The following is a 19,964-nucleotide window of genomic DNA, read 5'->3' as shown; positions in this document are numbered from 1 at the left end:
ACCTAATAGTTAGCTAATCAAATAGAAGGTTGTTAACGTTGTTAAAGCTATACTATAAGTAATAGCTAATAATAAGTTGTTAATAGTTAAGGTTGTTAAGGCCGTCTAGAAATGGCCAAACATATTTTGGCAGACAACCTATCCCTGGTAAACATTTCTGCCGAATCCATGTGTTTGCATTGCCAAAACACTTTATGGCCATTTCTGACCACTCAACACGCCCCATTGAATGCGTTTAACCTGCATCCCTGCCATCTACATGACTAAGGACAACACCCTGGCTAATATATTTGACTAATATTTGATCATGTAGGTTGGTTGGTTGGTAAGTTTGTTGGGTTTTCGGTAGTCAGAACATCATTGATCTTCACTTGAAAAAAAAAATATTTTATTAGTATACACAATAGTTTAATAACATTGCTTGGTTATGTTGTGGCAATGAGTCTTCTTACAATTATTAGAAACCGTGGTTTATAACTAAATCAATTTTCAAAACTAACAAAGGACTTTTATGTTATTTACCTAAAATACATTGACCTTTCAGACAAATTCTACTCTGATTTGACCTTGAATCAAAACTACTTAGACAACATACACGATTATCTGTAAATAATGTATATTGAGCTAACATTTTTTTAATATTGCTAAAATCTTGTATAGTGGTGGAGTATTAAAAACCCACGAACCTTACCATGATAATACTCATCACTCTTGGAAAAATTGCCACACAATCGTAACAATGTTTGGACCTAATCTTCATTTCCATACGTTGCGTTAATAGTTAATTCCACTAATGACGTTGCAGTTTAGTACACCTCATCATTATAGTGATGAAACGTTCACTCAATTAACCAGCAACCGTAATCCAGTCTAAATCAATTGCAACACATTCCAATTTGCACCAATCTAGTTGACAAACACCGTTGCTACATTTAACTCACCTTCAGATTCACCCTATGGTTTCAATCTTATAGGCAGTAGAAGATCAAATATCTACTACCGTATCTCTATACTTAAAAAAAATTAAACAAACTTACTGTAGAAATTCGTTTTCTGTCAATAGTGCTATAGCTTATATCATTGACTAGTATTGATAGTCAAAGCTTATATTTATAGAGAGAAAGAGAGTTTAAAAATTTATTTAACACATTGTTCCACCCACAATTTTTAGTCAGGACGACTATTAATTTAATTGTAGGATGGATTTCTATCATTTATGAAAATATAATGGTTAATGTAGACAAATCTTACAAACACGAATATTCAAGTATTATTTCCTCGTTAATAATCCTCGTTGGGTTAATAATCTTCGGGGATTTTTTCCGATGGCTTTAACTTCTGATTACTTTACTTAACTGGGACGCCTGAGAGCCAGGTCATTTTTTCTACGTGTATTTTCAATTTAGGTGATCTCTTCTTAACCTTCGGATCCATTGGTTTGCAAAATTGTGTTCATAGCTTTTAATATGCCAGCGATTGGCAAGATTTAAACATGCGTTCCAGAACAAAAGAGTTGCGCTCTTTCTAGACCATCTATGTATTTAATGTATTCTATTATACTGTAGAGGCTAATGTAGAGTATTATACATCGATGTATTAGACCAACCGTGCCCTAACCTACTAACCTGATAATATCACTGTTGAGTATCACTATAACACAGAAACTTCCCATTGGAAATCAATCACTGACGCAGTAGCTATCAAACGGCAAACTAGCTTATGTTAGTCAGCTTTGATAAATCGGGTAGTTCATAGAAGGCAACATATTAAATTGTTAAGTACATATACACTGATTGAGGGAACGTCCAAGTTTTCATCAAACAGAATACACATTCAGACAAACCTGAACTAGGTCAAACGTGAGACAAGTTTGAACACAAACATCAACCAGTGATACATCTAAATATTTAGATATAATTACTAACTTGTCCCTTTTTCTTGGTATTTATACTTCCGTTGTACCACTTTGAAGTTTCGCAAAAACTATTGAAGATCGTCAACAAACTGTCCGCGCAAAACGTGTGTAATTTTAAGACAATAATATCACGTGTCGCCGGCCTGAAGTATGATAAACTCATTAGCTGAACTGAGGAATTATGACATCGTTCCAAGTGACTCGTTTCAACGCCTCGCTCATCGCCGAAGTCTCATAGACACAGAAACACCCTGAATGTGGGAATCTTGTGAGTTCATCAGTTCATCAATACTTTGCAAAGATTCCCCATGTCTTTTAGCGAATTTCCCTATAGGGAAGTAGCTATTACCGTAGGTCTCATGGTAAGACCTAAGCCCGGGACCGATTTACTTTTTCATTTTGATGTCCCCAGAGGCCAAAAACACCATTCGTTCAAATTTTTATATATCTATATATAGATATATATATATATATATATATATATATATATATGTGTGTGTGTCCATCCGCACGATAACTTGAGTAATTTTTGTCCGATTTTGATAAAATTTGGTGTGAAGGTGTAAGGCGGGATAAACTTGAATGAGTTCGCGAACCAGCATGATCGGACTATGGGAACGGGGGTTTATGGGGAGTTTTATGGGGTAAAAATGGGTTTTTCCCATTTTTGACCCTAAAAACACAAAATTTCACAATTTCTTTTTAACCCATTTTGTAGAGCTTAAAAAACAAATAATTTAGTATATTGAAGCGTTATTATGCGCCTAATTGTTACGGAGAAAATTTAAAAAAATTGTAATTTTAAAATTTCCATGTTATTCTTATGGAGAATAAAGTCAACTGTTGTAGTTTGCTTGTTTATGAACATATTTTGATCAAATTTGGAAAATTCATTAATTTCTTACTAAACCACAGTACCTTTAAACATTTTACATAAAAACAACTCTTTTACCCTCCCTGTTGCAGCAAACCTAAGTACTCATTAAACTAATTCTGTATAAATAGGGAATAAATGTGATATTTTTAAGGAGACATTTTAGTCTAAATCCAATCAGGCAAATGGAAATTCGCTAAGTCTGCAGGTTTGCTGCGGCGGGAGTATTTATATCATCATCAGATTCACGATAAAGTTATAATACATCGATGGTTGTACATAGCCCAAACACTTCGGGTGTATCTATCGCTACGATACATTACGATGTTCTTGTTAAGTTCTTTAGTACTGTTAGGCACAATTCCTCTAGGTTCTATTGTAGTAGGGACTTGGTTCTATACAACACCTTAATAACCCTAAAAAGATGCAGCGATTAAAATGTAAATTCTATATGCTAAAACGTATATTTTCTCCACTCATTTGCAAAGAATGTTATATTCTTTCTGTGCGAAATACGATATTACTTTTAAGTTTTGTGTATAAAGCCTTGAGAAACAACAAAATTCCAAAAATAATCAGTATTTTAAATTTGATTTTAATTTCATTTTTTAGCTCTATAGATCTGAGAATGAAGCGTACAGTATTCAAATTTCGCAATACGTGCATTACGTCAAAAGTCTTAGAGGAATCAATTGTACATTAGAAAATAACTGTACAGTATAGAAAGAAGAAATTGAATAACTCTTCACCAATGTGAATGTAGCACATCTCCATTGTTATAAATGGTATGTCTCCATTTACCTACAAGAATTAATATCGATCAATTATCCGTAGGTATTTATCTGCTGGCCAGTATGAATGAACCGTCTTCAATCATCCCATTGTGCACTATTGGCCATTATCAATGAATGATTTCAATTAGTCTGGTCAGTATGAATGGAGAGTGGGCAGATCGCAGTTTATAAGAGGTAGCGCATACAGGTCTGTCGCGCTTACGATTTATATCCGAATGAAATGCGGATCCGTTTGGCTAATGCGCGTAACGAATGGCCTTGGCTACGCGGCGCCGCCTGTCTCTTGCCGAGGCGCATCAGCATCTACTTTCTGTTTGGTTATATTGGTTATTAGATAGTTAATGTATTCCAGGCACTGTTCTGTTTAAAGAGTTTTTTTATTTACATTTTAACCTCTGCATCACGTGTATATAAATATGGTTACCTGTTATGATTGATCCTGTTTTCGTCAAGCGACCACTGATTAGAACCTTAAGTACATGACTCATCTGCCAGCAACACTCTGCGAACATACAATTATTTTTCGTTATACTGCAGGAAAACAGACATTTTCAATAAATAAATTGTGGGTCTACAATAGCTCTTTTACTTCTTTGGAGGTAAAAAGCCGTTTTAGGCCCTGGGGAGTAAAAGCTGTAAACTTCGATTGTAAGCAATCTCATGTATCGAGATTACGTATCGATTGATTTATCGCTTTTAGCATATTGTTAAATTCATGTCTATAGTTTGATAATCATGTCTAATACACGGCATTTTTTTTTTTTTTTTTAACAACAGAATGTAAACATTGATAACCCTAAGTAGCTAACGAAGCGTTTCCGGACTGTTTACATGACTTTCTTTCAAATTTTCGGCATTAGAATGATCCGAGAGATTCTGTTCATTAGAATCATCATGTACAATAGTTATCAAATATTTCGTTTGTACCTTCTCCTTCTTGTATGTTTATGACATGACTTCGGAAATATACGGAGACTTTTCAAGGCTTACCAGATGTAACTGGGTCATAGCCTCACAGCCGTGAAGCAATTTTACGACCTCGTGATTTTCGGGTGACAAATTTAAGTGCGATTCCGTGTCTTCTTTGGAAACCATCGATTAAGTTTTTGACATGGATGTAACATAGTCCATTATATATCATCGTGTATGGATTACACGTAGACCAGTTTAGTTGTGTTTCTTTCCTGTATATGTAGAGTGTTTTGGTATTAATTTTAACTATTTATTTCTTAGTATTCACCAACACTAAAACTAGTTTATCGAATAAACCAAAGAGAAAATCAAACTGTAAAATCCACCCAAAAATAAGAGAAAACATTTGGTCGACGTCAGTGTACTCAAGCGCGCCCAGGCATGAAATACGTAAAACGGGCTTCAGATTTTACAATGGGGTTGAAGTTCACTTGAAGTACTCTACGTGGAATTAGTTATTTCCAGAGTTACTTATAAATAATGTGATCTTTATGCTAAATAAATACTAAAGTTACCTGTAAGCCTTTCAAATAATTAACTGCCTAAATATAACGAGTCAATGTTTGTTTAAGTGAATGTTTCATTATCAAGTATTTCAACATAACTAAAGACACGGTTAATTATGGAATAGGCTCCTATTGTATTCGTTCAGAAAATGTTCTTTGCAAAGGAAATTCAAATCCTTGTTGACAACAATTTGCCATCAATCTCCATGTTTGTTTAACAGCACGTTTAGTTTAAACTTGTATAAAAAAAGTTTTACACAACATTAAATGAAAACCGTCTAAAGTACTTACCAACGTCAATTATTAACATTAAACTGTATAGCATACATTAAGTCTGAAACTATAAAAACCCCTTTAAAAAAAGGCTTATACCTTTTTTTGTAATTTAGACTGCATTTATTACTTTTACCTCTGGACTGGAATATTACTTTTACCTCAAACAATTTCATAGTTCGGGGCTTACACCCCTCCCCAACCCATCTGGTTACCTGGTTAACGCCCAAATAAACTGTTGATACTGCTTGTATTTATGCTTTAAGATATCAAAATGGAATTTAAAATTAACTCATTATCTATAAAACGTATCGGTATGTGTTGTACGGCCGGCTGAGCCCAGAGGTATTTACTTTACATATTTACTGGCCTCCTGGTGTAATGGCTGCTATAAAGTACTCCAGCTCTGCTATGTTTCACTGCATGCACGGTCGACTCGCCTAGTGCGCTTTACACTGTTAATAGAGAATAACTAAGTTTATTGTGTTTGCAAAATGTTACAAAGACATTCTTTGGAAGTGTAGTTAAGACTAACTTTTAAAACTAACTACTAAAACTAACTTTTAGACTAACTTTTTTTTTATGTAAATACGGTCTTACAATCAGGCTTTGATTGTCAATTTAAGTTTGAAAGTTTCGTTGGTGTGTTACATGATCTTGTTAAAAATAAATTAGGTACAACTCGTAATTAATTCGAAAATTATGCTGTATGATCATTAATTATTTCAGTGGATTAAGCATTAACCACAAATTTAGATACTTGAATACATAGACTTTTATATAAGTTATATTTTTTTATTTTAAATTATAATAGGTATTGCATACCCAAGTTAAAGTCGTAGCCTGTTTTGATGTGACTGGGTGAAAACATTTGTGACAGTTGGTACATATATATGTACGTCTACTTCATTATCCAATGGTAAGTGGCATAGGTAAACCAACTAGTTTACACAAAATGAATTTAGTTTAGCGAAATTGTTTTCTAGTCTCTGTAGCTGTAAAACTATTGCACACAACAGATTTTTAAACTAACAACCAGGTTTATTGCAAATTTGGAATACTGTTGTAAATATAAACCAAGGTTTTATGTATGACGTCACGCTTGGCGTGATTGCCCACGACGAGGCTGGAGTTATTCCATGCAAGAAACGTGCTCGGTAGATCCGAAATGACTCGCGAAATGGAACACAAATTAATTGAATGAACAAACCACACCGCGCGTTTGTCTGAATAAATGCAATTAGTTTATTAGTGCGAACCCAGTGGGCTTCATCAAGTAGGATGAGTTTTATTTGTCTTTTTTGCACTTGCACATTTTTTAATTGATGACCTGATAAAATAACCGTAACTAATTGGGTGTGAAATAGTTCTAGGAATTAATACTTGTTTTAAGCGGTGTTTAATTAGCTATGAAAATATCGTGTATAGACTAATTCAAATAATTGGTTGAAAACATCCTGTGACCGTGTCACAATGCAGCTCAGTAAGTTAATGTAACCAAACAAAATACACAACTGCATTGAATTCGTTTTAATGTTTCTGTAAAGAGCCTAGTAATCATGTTACTGTTATTTGATAATGTTATAAATTGATTGATCCTACTGATGTTAGACTATCACTCAACAACAACATTAGTATAAGACGCAATCATAAAAAAATAAAAAGTGATTAATGTTTTGGATGATTTTGAGACTCAGTATATTAGCTCGATGAAACATTACGATTATACATTATAGATTATTCTACGTAATCTAACTCATTAACCTGAAGATACAGCACCTGTAAATGTATTTTTTTATTACGAATTACAAATAAGATTGTTGATTCGCTTAAATTAATATGTCCAACAACTTTTATTTTCAAAGTCGTAGTTAAACGAACATAATGTAGATATTGCTTTCTGAACATCATAATTATTATATGCTACGCTATTGATTTCTCTTACTGAAGTAAATTTAGTTTTGCAAAATCGTGAAGGACGATGGGAAACAATAACACAGCTTTCACGCCATGCACTCTCTACTCAGGCTTAATTCATCTTAGCCTTAAACTACGCGTGCATTGCCATAGGTGAGAGTCGTAAAATATGGGGGACGGCTAGGATACGGTGATATTTACATTACATCGGACACAGTAAACAATAAACAATATGATAAGTGGAGGTCTACCAAGCCAGGTACGTCTCCTCCTCTGTACCGCCCTTATCTTAAACGCAATCAGATGCAAATACTGAAGACTTTGTTGTAGCAGTACTATCAGGTGTTGCTATCCTGGTTTTTATTTCAAGTAATTGAACATGAAGTTTATCAGTCTATCACACACGAGTTGGCTGCCGCGCGCGCGAGCGTGTTTGTGTGCGTGACAGAGTAGCAATCACACAGACATTAGTGCGTGTGCGTGAGTCAGTCTGGACTATTCATTTACAAATACGGTGTTGTTAGATCACGCATAGGACCACCCACTGGTCTTGAAACCTTCTAGCTTTTGTGGTGCACAAGAATGTGCTAAGACACATGTTTAACGATAAGCACTTAATTAATTATCTTGATTTACTTCTACCGATTTATTGGTTATACCTGAACTGGTAGGTAGCTGAGTGGTTTAAGTACTGGCCTTACAATCAAAAAATCGCCGGTCGATACTGAGAAAAGTCAGTACATTTTTCATGGTCCGAAACTGGACCCAGCTGTCCCTGATCATCGGGCTATAAATAAATGACCCTGACTGATGAAACAGCTAATCTTGGTCAGTAACAAAGCTACACAGATCATCTCACACCATTGTACACACATCCTTCACTCATATTTGGGTTAAAATATGCACCTAGGTGGCGTACACATCTCAATAGTGATAATTGTATAAAAAGCATATTTCCTTTAGTCCACGAAGATTTCTCGTGATCTTGTTCACCAAGTGTACCAAGTACCTATACACGTGGACGGTCGAGTGGTAATAGTGCTCACCTCATGATCAATCTTTGGTCTCCAGCACGATCAAAGTAAAAGTCAGTTACTTGTCCATGGTTTAAAACTGGACCCAATTGTCCCTGATAAATGGTCCTTGCTAAATAAACCGCTGATTGAAGTCAGTCACAAAGCTACCAATGTCATCTCATCCCGTTTTACACTCCCTCCCCATTCATTTTAGTACGCCCGGTAGTGTCCCCATCTTAACTGGTAATAATAGTTTTAGTAATAGTATGTGAGCTGTGGTTAACAGTTTTAATGTCCAATTCATTTCAGCCCATTAAGACATCTCGTGTTCTTGTTTACCAAGTGTTGAATAAGATAAAAGGAGCCGAGTGCTGTTCGGAAGATTACCTCTTCTATCATGTCTTAGGCATTTGACAATTTGTTATTGAACATAAAAATGGAACATGGACTCTCCAAAACTCGGAAAGAAGGATTTGTTGATCTTATTCATGCACATTGTAATTCTTGGAATGTTTTGCTTTGCTGGTTCAAGACCTTGTTTTGCACCACCAGCTTGCTCATCTGACATAACTATACCGTAAAATTACATTACTGTCTTAAGATAACTGTACAGATCAGCAGTCTACGGTGGCTTGCAAATTACATTTTGGACCCATGTCAGTCCAATGTTCGTAAAACTCGCACCGAAAGGATGAATTCCCTCAAATAACTTTAGAAGGGTTCCCTGGACACCCAAAGATAAGGTCATCCATCCTTCGAGTACAAATTAACAATCTTAACTGATTTAAATCACAACATTCCAATGGCTCCTAGATAACTCCTGTGCACACTTGCCAAGACAAAAACAAACTCCCTTTCAGTTGCTATCTGATCAGCGCAAAATATCACTTTAGAGAAAAACAACTCTTGTACGTTATGACGCGTATAAAATCAGCATTCCTGTGATCTCTGGAGCCGATCCAACATCAACATGTCGCACAACAGGCTCATTATGTCGCTCTAATCTCTGTCGCATGTTGTAGGTGCTGTTCCTGGCCGCTTGCTTATTTCCGCGATTCTCAGAAGTGTACTCGACCAGCCAATCACAGACTAGGACGCCACGTCACCCTGGCAACAACAATACAGAACTCAATCTTGATTGGTGAGTATGCAAGCTCCACCCACTCTTGGATGTACTTCTCATGCTTGTTTCCTGGATCGTATTTTAAATTCATGTTTACTAATAAGACTATTAAGACTACTTTTGCATGAAGAATAGTTTGTTTTGTCATTGACTTTTTCGATACTGAGGTAGACATTCCATCTATTTGTACCAGATGTAACCAATTATTTGATTCAATTAAAATGTACTAGAATTGATCCACAGACATAAAAGGCCTATGGCCTACATTGATGTTGATTTTTCTATATATTACGCGATACTTTAACCAGACCAAACTGAAAGAACAACTAAGTATCTTCTATGTCACATCAATTATCTAAGTAACAAAAAATGAGAGAGAAAATATAATTTTGACAGTAACGCAGCTGGTCCATGGGGAATTAAAGGTGGCCGTGCATGGCTACTTCAATACAATTAGTCAATGATGAATGTATAAAACCATAGGCCTATAAAACTTACCTCTCCCGTGGATACAGACCTATTACAATGGTTATATGGTACCTTATTACCTTATTACCTCCTCCTTGGCTTGATACCAGCATAAGCTGGATAGGCTGCGTCAATATTTACAATTTACAAAAAAAATAAACTAATATTTACAGTACAGTGGTTGTGGTAACAGTTGTCCACGACACAGGTTTTGGCATAGGCCTAATTAGTTTAGTATGCATGTATAACCAAAAATGTATTATCACGATAACAAAATAAAGAAGCAATCCCTCAAAAACCGTACCATTAAAACCAATGTTAGGTTATACAATTAATACTAATGTGTCTAGTCTAGTCTAGTAACTTCATAATGTGTTCTTTATAAAATAACGGGGAGACTTCCGCAGAGAACCTATGATATATTATCGGATGAATAACGATATATAATATAACTTGTTAACTCTATCTATGCAAGTGAAAAAACAATAATCGAATGTGTGCCGGAAGAATTATGAAGTACAGTACTGTACAAACTAAAGTGGGGTTTATACGGGCAATGTTTTGGTTGATTTGTTACCTATCTAATTTAAACAACCTTATATATTTAAACACTTTTGCAAAACTTATGAAGGCTAGCCTGAACATACTACTGGACCAAGCGAATTGTACCAAAAGAAAGGTTATCTGTTACGGGGGCAGCCCCAAATTTTCAAATGTAAACACCTATCATATGACCCCTCATTTTACAGGGTTTATCAAGAGAAATTGAATGGTGCAAACCAGAGGTCAATATATCACCCCTAATCAAAATGGCAGCCATTTTAGTTATTTAAGATGAGCAAGCAAGATAAAGTCTGGACACCCCCAGTTAACTTTAAAAATTTAATATTTTAATACTGACCAAAAGGTGAATTCTCTTTTTTTATTAAGGTATGTTGAGTTTAGTTTTCCTCCTATAACCTGTTAAAAAGATAATAGGGGATATTTCCAAATGATTGCCATTTTGATTAGGGGTGCGATATTGACCTTTAGTTTGCGCCATTTAATTTGTCTTGAGAAATCCTTTAAAATTAGGGGTCACATGATAGGTGTTTGCTTTGAAAATTTGGGGCTGTCCCCAAAATACCCCTTTTTGGGGGCCGGGTACAAGTTCTAATTTTAATGAAAAAGTGAATTTTCTTATGTTGTAAACATGTGCCGAGTTCAGTTTTCCCACTGTCACACGTTATAAAGTTAACTGGGGGTGTCCAGACTTTATCTTGCTTACTCATCTTAAATTAAAATGGCTGCCATTTTGATTAGGGGTGCGATATTGACCTCTGGATTGCGCCATTCAATTTCTCTTGATAAAACCTTTAAAATGAGAGGTCACTCATATGTTGTAAATTTGTGCCGAGTTTGGTTATCCTACTGCAATGCGTTAAAAAGTTAACTGGGGGGGGGGGGGGGTTCCAGACTTTTGCCTAACCCTGTAGATGTAAATTTTGCCAATGGTTAACAAAATTGGAGGACCCGATATAACTACCATTACTTATATCGATAGTAGCACATGACTGATCGACTTTACAACCGAATGACCATCTCTAGTTCCAGTTCCCGCCTTGGCTGAATGCTAAATCGCATCGTAAACCAAGCGACAGAGCTATCTAACTCAGCTGTTACGACATTGGTCTAATGCTCCCCCCTCTGTCGCCCAAGATAAGTAGTTTTCTTGTAACATTCCAGATTGTAAATGTATTTAAATAAATAACACCTTACGTAAGACACTCGGATAGAAGAGGAGGATGGCAACTTGGGATTCGCTATTTTATTACTTTTCTTTCCATCCGTACATTTACGACTATTTCTTGAAATAAAAACAGGAAACATTTAAAAAGAAATTATGGCGAGTGAAAAGAGACGGGAGTAGAAGTATTGCGTTGAATAAGTCGTTATTAGACGCCCTGTCTGAAAAATTACTTCGTTCTTTCACTGCTCTCTGGCAAGAATTTTGCCATCATTTTTTAATTCAGGTTGAAGTTACGACGTTTCAATTAGTAGGTTTTGACACATGCAACATTATTTTAGTTGGTTTCAATTTGCGTCCACGTCTTAATGGTTGATAATTGGTAAAAACATGTTTACAGTACTAAAACTAAACTAATTATAGTGTTGGCATATACAAATTGAGCTTGAACACAGATAGTTTTTCGAAATGATTAAACATACCAAAAGTCCTGATTCCTAGGTGGTGAGCCAGGGGGTGGGGGGAAAAGGGGGGGGGGTTAAAGGTACGCATTTTGGGTTTTTCGATTATATCTCGAAAACTATCAACTTTATGTATACTATACTAAATTATAAAATTGTTACACAAAACATGTTACCATTTACAGGACAGTATCCTATATCAGAGCCCTTTCATTTAATCTTTATTAATGATCCAACAGTTTTGTTGGACAAACAGATGAATGCACCTAGATCCCAGATTTTACCCTTGTCGTGGATTACCTGGGTCTTCGCTTGTGCCAAGTCATAATCAAATCTGTCAGGCGTTAATGAAGAAATATAAAGTAACTAAATCCGTCAAATTTTGATGTGGATAACTTGGGAATACTGTAAACCAACTTGAAAAAATTCGGTGTTTTTGAGAGGACGGTGGAGGCAAGCAGCAGGAGCAGGTGGTTGTCATATAGAGAGGCCCAGGTGGTGTTGTTGAGGAAGGAGGGAGGAAAGACATTGTTAACATTGCTTGTATTGTGACAGGTCACAGGAAGGAGAAGAGTTGATGTCAGTGGAGGCAGGCAGCAGGTGGTTATCATATAGAGAGGCCCAGGTGGTGTTGTTGAGGAGGGAGGGAGGAAAGACGTTGTTAACATTCGTTGTATTGTGACAGGTCACAGGAAGGAGAAGAGCTGATGTCGGTGGAGGCAGGCAGCAGGTGGTTATCACATAGAGAGGCCCAGGTGGTGTTGAGGAGGGAGGGAGGAAAGATATTATTGTTAACATTCGTTATATTGTGGCTGGTCATAGGAAGGAGAAGAGCTGATGTCGGTGGAGGCAGGCATCAGGTGGTTATCATATAGAGAGGCCCAGGTGGTGTTGAGGAGGGAGGGAGGAAAGATATTATTGTTAACATTCGTTATATTGTGGCTGGTCATAGGAAGGAGAAGAGCTGATGTCGGTGGAGGGAGGCATCAGGTGGTTATCATATAGAGAGGCCCAGGTGTTGTTGTTTGGGAGGGAGGGAGGAAAGACGTTGTTAACATTCGTTGTATTGTGACAGGTCACAGGAAGGAGAAGAGCTGATGTCGGTGGAGGCAGGCAGCAGGTGGTTATCACATAGAGAGGCCCAGGTGGTGTTGAGGAGGGAGGGAGGAAAGATATTATTGTTAACATTCGTTATATTGTGGCTGGTCATAGGAAGGAGAAGAGCTGATGTCGGTGGAGGCAGGCATCAGGTGGTTATCATATAGAGAGGCCCAGGTGGTGTTGAGGAGGGAGGGAGGAAAGATATTATTGTTAACATTCGTTATATTGTGACAGGTCACAGGAAGGAGAAGAGTTGATGTCAGTGGAGGCAGGCAGCAGGTGGTTATCATATAGAGAGGCCCAGGTGGTGTTGTTGAGGAGGGAGGGAGGAAAGACGTTGTTAACATTGCTTGTATTGTGACAGGTCACAGGAAGGAGAAGAGTTGATGTCAGTGGAGGCAGGCAGCAGGTGGTTATCATATAGAGAGGCCCAGGTGGTGTTGTTGAGGAGGGAGGGAGGAAAGACGTTGTTAACATTCGTTGTATTGTGACAGGTCACAGGAAGGAGAAGAGCTGATGTCGGTGGAGGCAGGCAGCAGGTGGTTATCACATAGAGAGGCCCAGGTGGTGTTGAGGAGGGAGGGAGGAAAGATATTATTGTTAACATTCGTTATATTGTGGCTGGTCATAGGAAGGAGAAGAGCTGATGTCGGTGGAGGCAGGCATCAGGTGGTTATCATATAGAGAGGCCCAGGTGGTGTTGAGGAGGGAGGGAGGAAAGATATTATTGTTAACATTCGTTATATTGTGGCTGGTCATAGGAAGGAGAAGAGCTGATGTCGGTGGAGGGAGGCATCAGGTGGTTATCATATAGAGAGGCCCAGGTGTTGTTGTTTGGGAGGGAGGGAGGAAAGACGTTGTTAACATTCGTTGTATTGTGACAGGTCACAGGAAGGAGAAGAGCTGATGTCGGTGGAGGCAGGCAGCAGGTGGTTATCACATAGAGAGGCCCAGGTGGTGTTGAGGAGGGAGGGAGGAAAGATATTATTTTTAACATTCGTTATATTGTGGCTGGTCATAGGAAGGAGAAGAGCTGATGTCGGTGGAGGCAGGCATCAGGTGGTTATCATATAGAGAGGCCCAGGTGGTGTTGAGGAGGGAGGGAGGAAAGATATTATTGTTAACATTCGTTATATTGTGACAGGTCACAGGAAGGAGAAGAGTTGATGTCAGTGGAGGCAGGCAGCAGGTGGTTATCATATAGAGAGGCCCAGGTGGTGTTGTTGAGGAGGGAGGGAGGAAAGACGTTGTTAACATTCGTTGTATTGTGACAGGTCACAGGAAGGAGAAGAGCTGATGTCGGTGGAGGCAGGCAGCAGGTGGTTATCACATAGAGAGGCCCAGGTGGTGTTGAGGAGGGAGGGAGGAAAGATATTATTGTTAACATTCGTTATATTGTGGCTGGTCATAGGAAGGAGAAGAGCTGATGTCGGTGGAGGGAGGCATCAGGTGGTTATCATATAGAGAGGCCCAGGTGGTGTTGAGGAGGGAGGGAGGAAAGATATTATTGTTAACATTCGTTATATTGTGGCTGGTCATAGGAAGGAGAAGAGCTGATGTCGGTGGAGGGAGGCATCAGGTGGTTATCATATAGAGAGGCCCAGGTGTAGTTGTTTGGGAGGGATGGAGGAAAGATATTATTGTTAACATTCGTTATATTGTGGCTGGTCATAGGAAGGAGAAGAGCTGATGTCGGTGGAGGGAGGCATCAGGTGGTTATCATATAGAGAGGCCCAGGTGGTGTTGAGGAGGGAGGGAGGAAAGATATTATTGTTAACATTCGTTATATTGTGGCTGGTCATAGGAAGGAGAAGAGCTGATGTCGGTGGAGGGAGGCATCAGGTGGTTATCACATAGAGAGGCCCAGGTGGTGTTGAGGAGGGAGGGAGGAAAGATATTATTGTTAACATTCGTTATATTGTGGCTGGTCATAGGAAGGAGAAGAGCTGATGTCGGTGGAGGCAGGCAGCAGGTGGTTATCACATAGAGAGGCCCAGGTGGTGTTGAGGAGGGAGGGAGGAAAGATATTATTGTTAACATTCGTTATATTGTGGCTGGTCATAGGAAGGAGAAGAGCTGATGTCGGTGGAGGGAGGCATCAGGTGGTTATCATATAGAGAGGCCCAGGTGTTGTTGTTTGGGAGGGATGGAGGAAAGACATTGTTAACATTCCTTGTATTGTGACAGGTCACAGGAAGGAGAAGAGCTGATGTCAGTGGAGGCAGGCAGCAGGTGGTTATCACATAGAGAGGCCCAGGTGGTGCTGAGGAGGGAGGGAGGAAAGATATTATTGTTAACATTCATTGTATTGTGACAGGTCACAGGAAGGAGAAGAGCTGATGTCGGTGGAGGCAGGCAGCAGGTGGTTGTCACATAAAGAGGCTCAGGTGGTGCTGAGGAGGGAGGGAGGAGAGAAGGGTCTCCCAGTAGACTGTTGTCCCTCTACACTGGAGATGGTGGAGCCTCAAGGAGGAATTAACCAAGATGGTAGGTAGATTTATTAATCCATATATCTTCCAAACATAAATCACAGTAAACTGTTCAAATGACAATGTAAGTAACATTTGGTGAGCCAGTGCAGCCTCCCTAACAACTGCCCCTGGGCCTTAGAAACGAAAAGAAACCAACACAAATTCTGGCGCTTGGGCTACACTACATATGGGACTCAAAAAGGAAACTGCCAGGAACAATTTCAATAATGTACGTTTGCGAGCTGCTGTACATTTTCCGACAGACCACTACATACAGCCAGAAAGTTCCTGCCTAGTTCTTTTCTGTTTCCTTTCCTGCCTAGTGTCGCTCAAGTGACTGTATGCGGCAGGCAGCGAAAATGTCAATTGAATGCTCTTTTGAGGACTCAACAGATTCTGAAAATGTTGTTTTGTGTCCTGTCTAGTGTAGCAGTTTCAATTTGATTACCCAGAAAGCATTGCTCAAAAACTTTCCTCTCCATTTCCTTTCCTTGTCTTGCCCACATCCTTTCCCGTGTAGTGTAGCCCAAGCTTAAGCAACTAGTCCATCTATATCAAGGAAGTATTTTGTTACCATTACATCACTATGCTTACAGAGACACGTTGCTACATATTTAACCTGATACAGTGAAGGATTAGTGTGAAATTGAGAAAGTGTGTACAGTTTTTTACTGAATAAAATCATTGACTATTGGATAATAGTCAAAGATAAAATCAGTTCTTTCTTTAGCACGTCACCTTTTTGAATAAGCCCAATGATCAAGAGCACACAAGTCCAGTTTTAAACAAACCAGAAGTGACTGGCTTTTACAGGATTGAAACAGCAACCTACTAATTATCACTCAGCTTAACTATATCCACTATAGTTCGGCCGCTTAGAAAGCGACCTGCACGCTAATGCTAAACCAATGCTAGAGGAGGTCGCTTTCTAAGCGGCCGAGCTATAGTCTATGCAGCTATACTTATTTATTATCATACAAGCATGGGCTTAAAAAAGTTCATTGTTGGTGATGGTGTTTTTATGTTGCTCAAAGAATTATAATGGATATTTTCATCACTGACTAAAGTTGGGACCACGAAATTTTGCAGTTGGTGGCAGCCAATCAAAAGACAAAGTGTGACGTTGCCACATCGCCCATTGACAACACTAATTAAAATATACAAAGCAATATTTTCAAATCAGCTGGTATTATTAGATTTGGCAACACCGCACCGTTCTCATTGGTTCATTCCAAACCATATGGTAAATAGGCTCCTCCCTGAACTGCAAACTTATGTGGTCCCGACTGTAGTAAAACACCTGAGTGTCACAATGTTGCTGATCTGGAATCTGACTCACTCTGAATAGAAGTGGGGTCACCTGGCAATGCTCTGTTTTTAACTGATCTTGTCATGTTCTATGTTGTTTCACTCTTAAAGAAGTAAAATTCCAAACCCTAAAACCTTTTACAAATCAGTGATGACCAATGTCAAGAACAAACCTTTGAACAACATATATTATATATTTATTGTGAATTTAGACTTATTCCTAAACAAAGTGCACCCACGCTACATTATCTTCTCTATTACAGGCTTGTTGGTAGAACTCTTTTCCGAAGCAGAAAACAGGCAAAGGTTTTACGAGCTCTCCTGTCGAGCCGGTGTAGAGGGCAAACCATGCCGCTTTATGGATCGCAGACTCCACAACCAGTCCCGATGTGTACAGAAGTACTCGTACACGTACGCTATCGTGAGAGAACCATCACCTTCTACCCACACCAACCACAGATTACACCACTTTCCCTCCTTCCCTTCCGGAGGATCCAACTGGATGCTGGACTACATCCGGGTCCGAAGTGGATGTAGCTGCGAAGTGTCTCCTCGGGTCAAAAGAAGACGGGCGAAAAACAAACGAGGGAAGAACAAACGAACTGAGATTAGTGAGGAAGAATGAGTGCAGGACTTGTGTAAGCCTGTCTCTTGTGAGCTTTAATTCTAACTCTAATGAACTTTTCTTTTGTGAGGATAACGATGTGAAAGTGGTCAGTTCTTCATCTTCTAAAAGTGCTTACTTCTTGGAATTTGTGGAACATCACAGATTTACTATTCATCTTATGCTGAAAATGTACAGCTAAGAACCTTTTTTGTGACAATTTTTTATTGGTTTCATTTAACTACAACTGATACAATTGCTTCCAATTGGTATTTATTGGTATGAATTTCAATGCCAAAAGAATAGCATAATAAAAATGTATGAATCCATAGGGACTTTGCATCTAGGATCAAGTATTTTTATAAAAAAATTGTAGCTTTTAGTTAAATTTTGTGGTTGAGACTAACCACAGAAATAAGAATATATACCGAAAAATGGCAGAGAAAATGACAATGTTCGTCAAAATGACCTCCATTGTATAAGCTGATCTAAGAAGCAGCAATTTATGATATTTACTCTTTTGGCTAGTTTCTTTGATTTTTAAAATTCTCAATATAGTGTCACAGACATAAATGACTTACTGTTTTCAGTTTTTTTGTCATTTCCATCAATCAGTTGACTAGTTTGATAACAAAATGTTCAAAAGTCAACAACAAAACAATACTTTGGTTGTAAAACTTTAGTTTCATTCGATCGAGTATTTTCTACATGTTTCTAGTGTGAACAACATTTTGTTGGTAAAATAAATTTTTTTAATGTTAGTCACAAAGTGTATTGTGGTAATTGAGTGTTGAAGACTGTGAACATAGAATGATGAATATGTTAAGCAAAGTATATCTAGTCTGAAAAAAGGAAAGATTAAATTACTAAACATCCCCCAGGTCTAAGCCAGGCAGCAAAACAAATTATTTTCATCATATTTTAAATTGTATAGAACCTCATTAATCTGCCTAGTTTTGCTAACAAGAAAAACAAACAAAGCGTTCAAGTAAATGCTTATGTTTTTTTAGTTTCAGTTTTTATTCTACTACATAAATACATATTTATAGTATATTTACGCTTATTTATTTAGATTTATAAACTTAAGTGCCATTTGTAAATTTCACTACATTATTAAAATAAAATATATATTATACAAAGACATTTTAATCAGTCATTTAGTGAACTCAACGTAGTTTTTTAAATAAATTTTATTTGCAAATAAAAATGTCTGCTTTCTATTACTTCATAAATATTTCAAATTATTCAAATCACATCTACCTCAGAAATCTATTGTTTTTACAAATATTTTGTTAAGATAGTGTTATAAACTGAGGGATTATCTTTACTTACAACAATACCCTAAAATTTAAATTTGTAACCATTGAAGTTAATATACAACAAGGTATCACCGTTTGCCTGCTTAATGGTGTTTATTTATGTTAGACAACAGTTTAGCTGATTTTGTAGTGACAAAACACTATCAGTATTACAAGGTGTTTCGCTGTATTTTTTTATGTGCCATCATCTATTTGTGGAAAAACTATTGTAATCACAATATCAAAAATAACAATTTTTAATATTTTATCAATTGTTAATAGAATGTTTAGTATGTAAAATATTTTTTATAATATTTCAATGTATGATTGTTTACTGATATTAGTTGCAGTCCTCTTCTGTTACCAAGTATTTTATGTATATATTAGATTATCCACTATTTTTTGGCAGAAAGTCAAATGAAAGCCAAATGTAAATAAAATACTTTGTAAATCTACAGAGTGTTTCAAATTGGTCAAGTTACCTTAAGCCCTTTGAGTTCCTGGATTTTTCATTGTCTTTATTACACTTACTTTCATTGTAAACTCTTTCATATTAAACATAGAAAACAAAAGTTTTATAAAAGTAGACACATTTTTTCCCCTAGGACGCTAGAATTGAGCCTGGTGTTTTTCACATTACTTCAGGCTAGGCCTAGGGGTTGCGGCATTCACTTAGACAAAATCCCTTGGTGATCTGGCGGGATTTGAACCCAGGGCCTCAGGGACACAAGTCCCGCGCTTTAACAGACCAGCTCGCTACCCCTTCAGTTGGTAGACACATACGAAGTACAGTACAAGGATAAGTAAAAGTAAAAAGTGCTTAAAAAGAATTTCCCTACCCCGAAAACTTTCACCAGGCCATTAGCTGATTATTTTAGTTGGGCCTCTCACACCAAATCTACCACAGAATCCAACCCCTCAATCTATTGTGTTGTATCCTCCCTGGCTTGGAAAACAACCTCTTTTGGCTAGTTCAGCCACTGGTCTGACTACAACTACTAACTTGTGATCTACAACACACACTGGTCGCCCAAAGCCCAGGTGAAATAGACCGAAAAACATAAAACTGACTTTAATTATTATAATGCTATTTCAAATTACAAAGATTTTTATCAATTCCAACTGCATATTTTACTG

At 37.6% G+C, this 19,964-nt stretch overlaps 1 protein-coding gene across 1 annotated transcript in view; it reads left to right on the top strand.

Annotated features, from left to right (window-relative positions):
* Positions 1-19,262, top strand: part of LOC129004511 (uncharacterized) — a 217,533-nt gene extending 198,271 nt beyond the window's left edge. Inside the window, exons 6-8 of the mRNA XM_054433122.1 lie at positions 9,290-9,408; positions 15,464-15,633; positions 17,189-19,262. Coding sequence (XP_054289097.1) covers positions 9,290-9,408; positions 15,464-15,633; positions 17,189-17,550 — 651 coding nt within the window. The 3' untranslated portion in view covers positions 17,551-19,262. The remainder of the gene's footprint in view (positions 1-9,289; positions 9,409-15,463; positions 15,634-17,188) is intronic.
* The last annotated feature ends 702 nt before the right edge of the window (positions 19,263-19,964 follow it).

The sequence above is a fragment of the Macrosteles quadrilineatus genome, unplaced genomic scaffold, assembly GCF_028750875.1.
Source record: "Macrosteles quadrilineatus isolate MER2022 unplaced genomic scaffold, UCM_ALF_1.0 Scaffold_9__3_contigs__length_116548681, whole genome shotgun sequence".
NCBI lineage: Eukaryota > Metazoa > Arthropoda > Insecta > Hemiptera > Cicadellidae > Macrosteles > Macrosteles quadrilineatus.
This window is presented reverse-complemented; position numbering and strand designations above follow the sequence as displayed.